The sequence below is a fragment of the Coffea arabica genome, chromosome 8c (genome assembly GCF_036785885.1).
Source record: "Coffea arabica cultivar ET-39 chromosome 8c, Coffea Arabica ET-39 HiFi, whole genome shotgun sequence".
NCBI lineage: Eukaryota > Viridiplantae > Streptophyta > Magnoliopsida > Gentianales > Rubiaceae > Coffea > Coffea arabica.
In genome coordinates, this window is record NC_092325.1 from 31,941,540 (window position 1) to 31,952,250 (window position 10,711).

Here is a 10,711-nt window from a genome sequence, read left to right on the forward strand (position 1 = left end):
CCCATTATTGTAGGTTCTTGAAAAGAAACTACTCAACAAATGCTTCAGAAAATCAAGAGAATTTCCTTTTTAGTTCAGACATGACTTTCAATAGGTCCCTCATCTTCCATCCATTACTATTACATTAAAGAACCCATAATTGGTCATTCTAATCTCATCCAACTCTTTACAGCAACTCAATTGCTTTTGTGAATCTTCAGAAAAAAGAAAGCCTGTAGTTACACTTCCACTATCAAGCAGAGAATTAATCTTGTTGTAAATGCAGTCATGTTAGGCTAATCGTGTTTCAGTTACTCAATGTAATCCCTCCAACTCTTTGCACAAGCTCAATGACTTGCATAACCTTGATCGAAGGCACTTGCTGTCTCAACTGCATCACTAACGGTTATCTTGAAGAGAAAAGCTGAAACACCAACCCACTAAGGGTAAGATAGGCAATGTACGCATCAATCCGCATACCATGGTGGTATTGGAACCTTACTCAATTGTAAGCTTTTAATGCATTGACTAACTTGCCCCTCAAAATGTCAGATGAAAATCATCCAACAGTCAGACACCAACTCATTTTTTTATATACAGAGGATACATTTCACAGCTACTCACTTCTAGAATATGCCTTTCAATCTCTGCCCTGACATGTAATAGACCCTATGCTCCTACAAATAGGTTGCAATGTTAAGGTGAGTTAAGATTGATGAACCAAGTCAAGTGTTATAATCATATAAAATACTCAAGACTTGTACCCTTATATTAATTATAATGTAACTAACAATGGCTCAACCAAATGTTGCTCAGTAACTCAAGTAGACTCCACTATTGTAAAGTGGCTAAACACATGATAAATTAGATGGACCCTGCCATGTTTTCAAGTGAATTCTAAAGATTCATTCTTGAAAGATTTGGATGGGATGGAGATAAGAATTCAAAATCACAATATAATTGTTTGTGATAAGTCAATTGGAATCAAGACAATTCAAAAATCAATTTCAAGATGGTTTTGTTAACTTTTATATCTTGAGTAACAAAACTGATGCGCCATTAAGATTCTGTCACATAAACTTGTGATAGGTCTTAAGAAAATAACTACATATCTTATTGTTACTCTCTCTCTCTCTCTTTGGATTTTTGCGAATGAAACTAATACGAACTATGGGCATTGAACTAAATAAAAAGGAATACGGAAATAGTAAATAAAAGGTAAAAATTAAAAGGGCAGTAGCCTTGATACTAGTTTTTTTTGGTTGCCCAAAGAAAAACAAAATGATAAGAAATTCCACCATGGACGAAGGGCCTACTATTTTAATTCGAGGGGTGCAAAATAAAATTAACCACACTTTCAGGGGGTTTAAGTGTTTGCAGATTAAATGGTTAAGCCTCCTTAGCGCACCAAAAAACCCTAATAAATCACAAAAATAACTAAAAAGCAGAACAGAAGAAGAACATCCCTTTTATTATTCAATCTCTAAGTGTTGTAAAGAGAAAAGCCCTAGTTGTGCATTTCCGATATGACTATTTCCGCTTAAGGTTTGTTTTTTCTTTTGTTTTATTTTTCCAGTCAACCGAGGGCGCAAGTCTGGAGCTATAGGGAGGAAAACGATTGGGTTCTTAAGATTTTTTTTGGGGGGTTCTGAAGAGGTTGCAGAGGGCGTCGACGTCTGGGAAAGCATTTGGAACAAAGTTTTTTTTTTTTGTTGAAGTAAACTTTTTTATGCTTAATTGGTTTCAATGCATGTCAGTTTTTGTTCATTTGCGATTTTTTTAATGTAGGTTTATTATACGGAGAATGAGAATCAGAAGAAGAAATTTGACACGGATTTGAAGAAGGAAATCGAAAAAATATAAAGATACAGAGATCAAATTAAGATATGGATTCAATCCATTGAAATTCAGATAGAAAAAGGTGAATTTCTTGTCACTGTTGCCACTCTTTTGCTCCTTTCTTCTATTTCTTTTACTTATAATTTCAAAGCTGTAAATGCTCCAGGACAGAAATAAGTATGTGCTTGCAATTAGAATTGGTTCTGGAAAATCTGACCCTTATGATCTTGGGTTTTGCTGTCTAAAAATTTTAGGAAGTTGAACGAGTATTGGTTTTCTTTTTTTTTTTTTTTAATAAAATAATTTTGCTTATTTTGGTGTTGGGATTGTAGGAGAGGAGATGTGGTGTTGATTAACTTTATTGCGCTGTTTTTTAAATAAGTGCAACAAGTTGGTCCTTTGAAGTACTGTGTAATTTAATAGGACTCGTGAAACCAAGGACCTTTTATGGTGAAGAGTAATGGGTTGTAGCAATTTGGGGTTCTGTATACTGTATAGCATTAGTTTTGTATAAGAGCAGAAATTACACCATTAATTCATGCAGGGGGTGATATCTCACCTATTTAGGACTTGAATCTCTATAAACACTTTCTATGTTGATGCTATGTTTTTTTCAGGTAACTTTGACTTATTTGGATTTTTTCCTCCAGTTGTACCTATTTATGGTTTACTATGGGCAAATTTTAGGAAACATTTAACCATTTTGTTCTCTGTGTCTTTTGTAAGGCCTTGCCAACTCCCGTCCTTGCTGCTACTTTTTAATTGTCTGTGATTGTGATGGGGCAAAAACAAGGAGAATCCTCCTCCTCCTCAAATCTTATTACCAATGCTAATTCTAGAGCAAGTAGCCGGAGAACAAAAGCTGTTGATTGTCTTAAATGCCCTCATTGTGCTGGTCCTCTCTCTAAAGAGATGGTCTGTCCATTTCTTTAACGTACATTTCTTTTTTGTTGTTATAAGTGTTGCTAATTAGTGTATCTGATTTCTTTATTGATTCGTTGTTTTATGACTGGATGGCCAGGAGACTAGCCAATGGACTGTGCCACCACTCATCAGAGACAGTTTTTCTATGGTACAATTTTTCGATTGAGTGGTAATAGGTCTGTTTAAGGATTTCCTCTTTTTTTCAAATTTTTTTAGCATTTTTTTTGGTGATTTAGATTGGTTCTGCTGTTGGTGGCACGGCCAGTGCATTTTATGGGTTTAATTACGGTATGATTTTGACCATTTCTTTGGTTTTGTTTATTTACTCGTGTTTTTATTTCTGGTTCACTGTTGGTATTTTTTAGTATCACTTTATATTGCTTAAATTTAAGAATAGTAAAAGAATTATCACCAAGTACGATTGTTGTAAAATTTCTGATATTTGTGTTTGCTATATTATTTTGGATCATGAATGTTAGTTATAACTAATATAAATGTTGACTGTGATAATTTATTTTTTCTTGTATGCTTGTAAAAGTGGAGTAATTATGTATTAGCAGGAATAGCTTGGACAAGGTCCTTGCTAGATGATGCATTAGGATTTGCTTTTCATTGATATTTCTTTGAGTTATGGTACAATCACACCATCTAAGCGTTGTTATGTATCTGGAACTGCTTAGATAATCATATGGGGATGTGCTATACTGCTGCCTGATTCTTGGCTGATTGTTATACCATTTACCTTTCTAGTTTGTTTTGTGTAGTTTTTGTAGGCCGCCAGGTTTAATAGGCCGTTTTGACTTTATAGCCATGTGAATTAGTGTCGTGAACTTGTTGTATTTCTCATATGTATGCCTCTATATTTTCTCCAACTATTAATACCATATAGCCAACAATCTTTTTTTTTAAAATTATTTTTTGGGTTGTATAGGATGATTTATTTCTCTCTGAAATTGTGTTTTGTATTTAACATCTTAGCATTGTTCTCTCTCTCTCTCTCTCCCCCAGTAATGCCTATTGTTCAGAGGAGGATTAAAGGACCCATGTTGCTTCATTTTCTTGTTGGTGTAAGTCCTCTATCATTGATTTTTTTTTTCTCTTCCGTTCTGGCTAAGATCTTGCACTGTTATACTTTGTCCTCTGTTTGCAGAAGATTTTTTCAAATTAAGACATGCCTTTTGGACATGTGAACATTCATGAAAAAGTTTAGAATTTAGTTTGATATACAAAATTTTATTGGTGTATGGAAGACGTGCATTAGTGAGTTATTGAACAACTTAGGGGTGTAGTTTGGCAAGTGTATTTTACACCTCTAGCAAGAGTCTCTCCATGTTGTGAATCCACATAAAGAAAGTTTACATATAGAATAAGCTTCAAAAATTCTGCACGAGGTTCGTTCTACATGGCCATATTTTGTAGCTTTGATCTTCTGGTTTTATAGCATAGATGGTACTAGAGTAGACTGATAGTATGAGCTCAATCTAGTTTTAAAAGTTCCAGTTATTTTAGGTTGCAATGAATTATAATTATGTCAAAGGTATTTCAAAAGATAAAAGAGTAATACTGTTGTAGTTAGTTTGCATGTGCTTTCATGCATCTTTGTCCCTTTTAAAACAATGTTGAGGTTACTGGTTATTTGTTGGATCCTCCTTTTTTACCAATTCATAAGTTTTTCCTTGGATGCTTTCTTTTCAAGAGTGTTTCTCGTCCATCAAAAATTGCCTTTAATCTGTTTCGCTTTACTACGCTCTTCTCAGAACAGATTGCTATAGGATTTTAAAAACTTCAAATTTCTAATCTCAAGGTAGCCTACTCTCAAAAATCATACGTGGAACACGTCCGTGCCCAATTGTCTCTTTCAAGCCATTGTTATATTAAATGGTCTGTACTTATGTGACATCGACGAAGTAATGTGGACGATTGGTCTGTACTTATGTGACATCGACGAAGTAATGTGGACGATTTAATGAGAGATTGTTTAAGTATTCAAGTTACTGTGGTGAGATAATTGAATCTTGAATCATGATGTTCTCTTTTATGACAAGTAACAAGTCATGCTGTTTTGTTTCGGTTTGCAATTTGCTTGGCCTCACTTTATGTTTTCTCCCTTGTTGCCTGAGTTTCATCCTGTCGATGCTAAATTACAAGAGTTGATGCAGGTAAGGCATATCAGTTTATCCTCCTTGGATAAAATTCCTTATTTACAGATGATGCTTATCTTTCTATGTGCAAGAAAAAGAAGTATTTTGACCTTTCTTAACTAAACTGAATGTTAAGCGTGCATATACTGAAATTTACTCTGATTTTGGTGTTGCAAATTTGATGATGATGAGAAAATTCCATGTCAAATTGTATTGGAGCCATGTTATGAGGCACCCGCTCTATCTGATTCTTCAATGGACTTGATGACTTAAATTTGCTGCATTAAAAATAAAAGATATGTACTTTTTACATGCGCATTTCACAGTAGGATGCAAGAATCTTCTCCATAGTGAAGTAGAAAATGAATGTGCATGAAGCCTTATATGCAATTTGTTCTATGTTTGTGTCCACTTTAAATGCGTTTGTATGTCTAGCTCTGTTTTCTTGATTAAAGATTATTGCTCACATTTTCTTCTTTTTTCCTCCCTTTTATTCTCCTCTTTCTGCCTAAATAAGTTCTCTAACATATAGTTCCTATCCTTTTTTCAGGCCCCACCTGTTATTGTCTTCTCATCAGCCTGTGCTGGTTTGGCAGGTTAGCATTTATCTCCTGAGAGTTGTAAAATTATTTTTGGGTTTAAAATGGTACTTTAAAATAGAAAAGATTTACTGGAGCATTTTTCTTTTTGACCTCTGTATTACAAAGGTTATGTTAGTTTTTACAAAGTAAATACATTGCAAATTATACCTCTGATTTTAGGCTTTTGTGTATCTGTGTGTGTGGAGAATCAGACAAGAAGCTCGATAATGAAGTTTAATTCTTTTCCTTTGTTGGGTGTTCCAGTTGATCAATGAGATAATACTTCTTCAAAATTTGTTAATATGTTTATTCAATTAAATTGGAGTCCAAATCATGGAGGACTTAATATCTTTTAGTGGGAATTTCCACAATTGTTGTGAATCTTTAGATTGGTTTTTGTGTATCAAGAAGTTTATTCAGGTTGAAGTGGTTGTGTTTGACATCTATTCTCTAGGACTTAACAAAGAAACTCACCAACTTATAACCCTTTTCCACTCCACAAGTTTGCCAGTATGTCTGTGTTGCATTTTTGCTTTCAGTTTCATTACATATTTTCTTAAACTGGTCTGATTCTAGAGTTCAGACTGTTATGTGTGGCTTAGATGGTTGAATGGTTCTAAATTAACTTATGTAGTCCTTTAGATGATTTGTTGGTGCAAGGCCATAAAACACATGGGTAAGCTTATTGTCCTTGTTAGATATATGTCAGAGGCTAACACTTCAAACACTATAAGAGACATTAATTTTAACCATATAACCATAACCACAATAAGAACATGACATTCCTTGCTCTGGCAATATTTTTAACGAGGAAAACTCATGCATTCGTGACATTGGATATTGTGGCAAAATAAATGGAACATGCACTTTGTCATTTGACAAGTTACAATATTGTTGGATAACTTCTTGATCAGTGGACACTATACTAGTGATTTACACAGAAAAAGGCAGTACCATACCATGTTAAGTTCTGTTCATCCATTTATCTGTACCTCTCTTTGTAGGAGACAATGTGATAAAGGGTCTGAATCAAGATGCAACTTGTCCTATTCCATTATTGAACTTGCATCTCTCCACCTAATGTCGATGTGAATTTCAAGATTATTTTGTATACTTAGCTAAAGCAGTATAGATCTGGTAGGGCATTGGTGCCTGATAATTCAGTCAAAGAAGATAAATGGAGAGGTCAGTTGATGGCATGAAAGAGCTGTTGCACCTGATATGTCAGATTTTGTTGTTAATTCCAATATTTTGTTTTGAATTGTTTAGATTTTGCACATTTAATGGCAATGAAATTGACATAAACATCTATGTCTAATATCTAATGTGCTTTTGATCAAAGAAGAAGATCAGAAATCTGGAAGATTATAAGATCTTTTACTCATAGTGTTCAACTTATATGTTCTCATTGCAGGCAATAAATTGGTTTAGCAATGAATTCAGATGATCAAAAGTATTATCTCCGCAGCTATAAGTACTTAAGATTTTCTGTATTGAGAATTCAGCTTTTGTAAGGTGCACGATGAGAGTATTAGGGTTGAACTTATGCTAGTTACATGTAATGGGAGATACACTCACTTTAGTACTTTTGCAATCCCCAGCAATAAGTCCAAAATAGATAAATCAACAACTATAGGCATTCCTAACCTTAAGAACCGAGCATATTCCTAACCCTAAGAAAATAGATAAAAATTGCATGAAAGTAGTCATTCCTAACCTTAAGAACCGAGCATATTCTTAAGAATTAAACTATAGGCAAGTCATGGCTGCTTATGTATATTTTAGATATGATGTTTTTAGACTAGCTCAGCTGCACCATATGCAACTTCTTTAAAGTTTCCGGAAACACAGTACATGCATCCTGAGATCTTTCCTTTTCTGAAGTGCTTAACAACTGTTACCAAATTTCACAATGTAAAATACCCCCTTTGGTTGGGGTGACTTTCCTTTTTTCAAAGAGCTGTCGGTATCTCATGCACAGGTTGCTCTAGTTCTTGGAATTCATGCATGATCTATCACTTATGGTTTGAAGGCTATGAAGAAAAGAATTCAGCTGAGTCTCTTGTTAAGTAGTCGGCACTTGATAAATTTCTTAATGAGTGGATATCTTCTTTATATGTATTCATTTTATACATGTTGGAGCATAAGTTATAAACCCCACCCTCACCCCACCCACGACCTGGAGATAAGGAAAAAGAAAATAATTTTCTGATGATCTTATTGGGTGTTTATCTCTTAAAAGCTCATTCTGTACTAGTCCAGTAAAACAATTTTTTCTATATGCAGTGCTAAGACTACCACCGAGGAGTCCTTGGTCTAGTGGCTAAGGTTGAGGGCCTAAGAATTAGTTGTCTTGGGTTCAAATCCCCCTTCCCAGTTTCCCCTTCCTGCTGCTTAAATCTCACCGTTTACCCTGCTAAAAAAAAAATTTAAATAGCGCTAAAGACTACCAAGGCCTACAGGAGGGAAAGATGTCTTTATGGTTTAAATGTATTTCTGTTCTGACTTTCTTGTTTTGTTGGGATAATATAATTTATATAGTTTGAAGTTGAGTATCAATCTGCAATTTACTTTTTTTTTTTGTGGTTTTTTTTTTTAAAATTTATAGTTTAACATGGATATACCGTTTAGGTCCCTCTGTTGCAATAAGAAGAGAAAAGAGTATGGTTTTGTGGTACATTTGGTTCTTTAGGATCATAAAAATATTGTCCTTTTATTGCAGTGATTGATTGATTGTTGTTTTGAACCGACTGATTTGTTTCGGATGGGACTTTAAATGATACAGGTGGTGCTGTGCCAGCGCTTGCTCAGCTTGCTTCTTCATCTTATCATGCAGCGTTCTCTTCATCATCCTTGAGTCCTTCATCCTCACAGGATGAGAATATGAGCAAATCCAGGACTTCATCAACTCTGTGAAACTCTTAATCGGAAGGTGATATGATGATTACTTTGACATGAAAGGATTAAGCTTCACATTGCCGGAGTCATGCCACTCAAGAATGTGCACCTGATATGCATGTGCATGAGTTGTACTTGCCACTGAGTGAAGTGTGCTGCTGACAGCAATAATATGTTCAGGCGGACAGGAATTAGGAAGGGATATCTATGTGATGCATAAAAGTTCTCATCAATTACGTTCTTCTCCCTGTAGAAGGGTAGAGAGTTGTAGTCTGTCAAGCAGTTTGAAAGGTCTACCTCTCTAGTGAGCACCTAATCCATTACTACTGTGCGGATGTCCCTTAGAAAGAAAGCGCTTTCTTGGAAATTGCTGAGGTTATTTTGCAAGATCCTGTCATTATGTGTTATCTTGAGATGTCTTAATTGCATAAATGTTGTTAGCTTGCCTGGTGCATTCCTGTGTACTGCTTCGCATGGAATTATGATGTAAAGGCTTTCCTTTTCTGTTTGAAGTTATGCCTCCTAGGCATTTGTTGGTTCCAGAAGAAAGCAATCTATCTGTTTGGCAGAAGAAACCCATATTCAAACCTCGGACACAGAGCTTCTCCTTGTGTTATAAGTTGTAGGTAAATGCGTCTTTTCAGGGGTAGCCTAGTTTTGTGGTGTTGATGCAAAAATTTTAACCTCCTCAAACGTGTACTTCACAAGTATTTTCTTGCTGTTGTTTGTGTTGGATGTCAGATCTCATTGGTGGTATTTGACATAAAAACGCAAACTTCATTTGCAATGTGAAACTCAGCTTCAAGGAAAAAAGGGGAAAAAAAAAGAGAATAAATTAAACATAACAATACAAAAGATTTGCACGGCGAAATTGCAATGGATTATTGGCTCGTGTTTAGTTTTAGTGCAATGTGCACGAGTTTTATGCAAGTTCTACCGGCAACTAACAGAAGGAAACTTTATTGTCTTCCTATTGTAATTGTATTTTATAACATCTTGTATAGTGCCTAGTCTTCTCTTCATAGGCAAAATTTTTGAATGTAGTGGTTTTTATCCCACTTAATGTTACTTCAACTTCTTGAGGAAAGTGTATAATTCGTGTGCATCTCCTTCATTGTGTATAAGATTATCTTACAAGTACAAAAAGACACCACAATCATTCTGCAATAATGCGGAAACGTAATACTGCATTATAAACCACCAATGGTATCATGTACCAAATTTTTTGAGTCGTCAAATTTCATTTTAAGCCTAATTACCTAAGTTGTGCTCTATTTTGAGTCTTCAAATAAGTTGTGCTCCCCAACCCCCCCTCCCCCTCCTTCTCCCTCTCATTATTCGTATAGTTCTTTAAGCTACCTATCTGTGAAAATTTCAAAGCCAATATCGTTCAACATAGTCTTTAGCTACAATATAATGACACAAATAAATAATGATTAGAGTTATGAATAGTTACTTCATAAGAGGTTGACTTTAAAACTACTTTAAAATCTTGCACTAGATAATTTAAAATAATGGGCAAATGGATTAAATAGGTTGTTCACAGATTTCAACTAACGCATTCACTATAATGGATAACTGAAAATTTTAACGACATTGATAGGTTTACAATTCACATGTACATGCTAAAAATTGCCACCCTCCTTTGGGAGCAGGGGCATGTACATTTGCTGCCCAGCCGCCGCTGGATAAAAAGTACAGGAATCAAAGCAAATTTAATTGAACATAATCTGCAATCGATGATCATGAAAAAAGACGAGTTCCTAACGCCAAAGGCAATAGCGAATAGAATCAAAGTGAGAAGTTTGCCAAAGCCCCAATGGCATTGTCAGATGTGCCGAAAACAATGTCAGAGATAGGCAACGCTTCAATTTTCATTGCTTGAGCAAAACACAAGTGGGCTAGCCGGAGCTCTACTAGTGGCGCAGTTGTAGTTGATATTTATGCTGTGGATGTGAAGAATAAAGAAAGAGAATTGAAAGACAAAGAAAAAGTTTATCCAAACGTACTAGGATCGTGTCCCACAACAAAGATCGATCTCTCTCTCTTTTTTTTTTTTTTAATCCAAGAGAAGATTTCAAACCTTAAAAGGGAAAAGGGAAAAAAATAAAGTACTTGATAGTCAAATGAGGACCTCACAGCCGCTTAACTAATGTTCCTACTAGTTAAGCTAGATCTTGGAGATATTAAGCATCCACGATAAGAAAAATTAACCTAGCCCATTATGGTTCTAGTAGCAAACTTACCAAAACAAATATAGACAAAAGCCATTCACCTTGTGTACACGGTAAATTATTTAGCTAATTACTAAATCAACCTTTTCTGATGAGAGATCCTATAGAGCAATGA

At 35.0% G+C, this 10,711-nt stretch overlaps 1 protein-coding gene across 1 annotated transcript; it reads left to right on the plus strand.

Moving 5' to 3' along the window:
- Positions 1–1,386: 1,386 nt before the first annotated feature.
- On the plus strand, positions 1,387–8,956 carry LOC113707141 (uncharacterized). Its single transcript, XM_027229303.2, has 8 exons — positions 1,387–1,524; positions 1,768–1,900; positions 2,545–2,733; positions 2,840–2,890; positions 2,979–3,030; positions 3,751–3,809; positions 5,434–5,479; positions 8,250–8,956. Exons 3-8 carry the CDS (start codon positions 2,596–2,598, stop codon positions 8,378–8,380), a joined length of 477 nt encoding a protein of 158 aa, XP_027085104.1. The 5' UTR covers positions 1,387–1,524; positions 1,768–1,900; positions 2,545–2,595; the 3' UTR covers positions 8,381–8,956.
- The last annotated feature ends 1,755 nt before the right edge of the window (positions 8,957–10,711 follow it).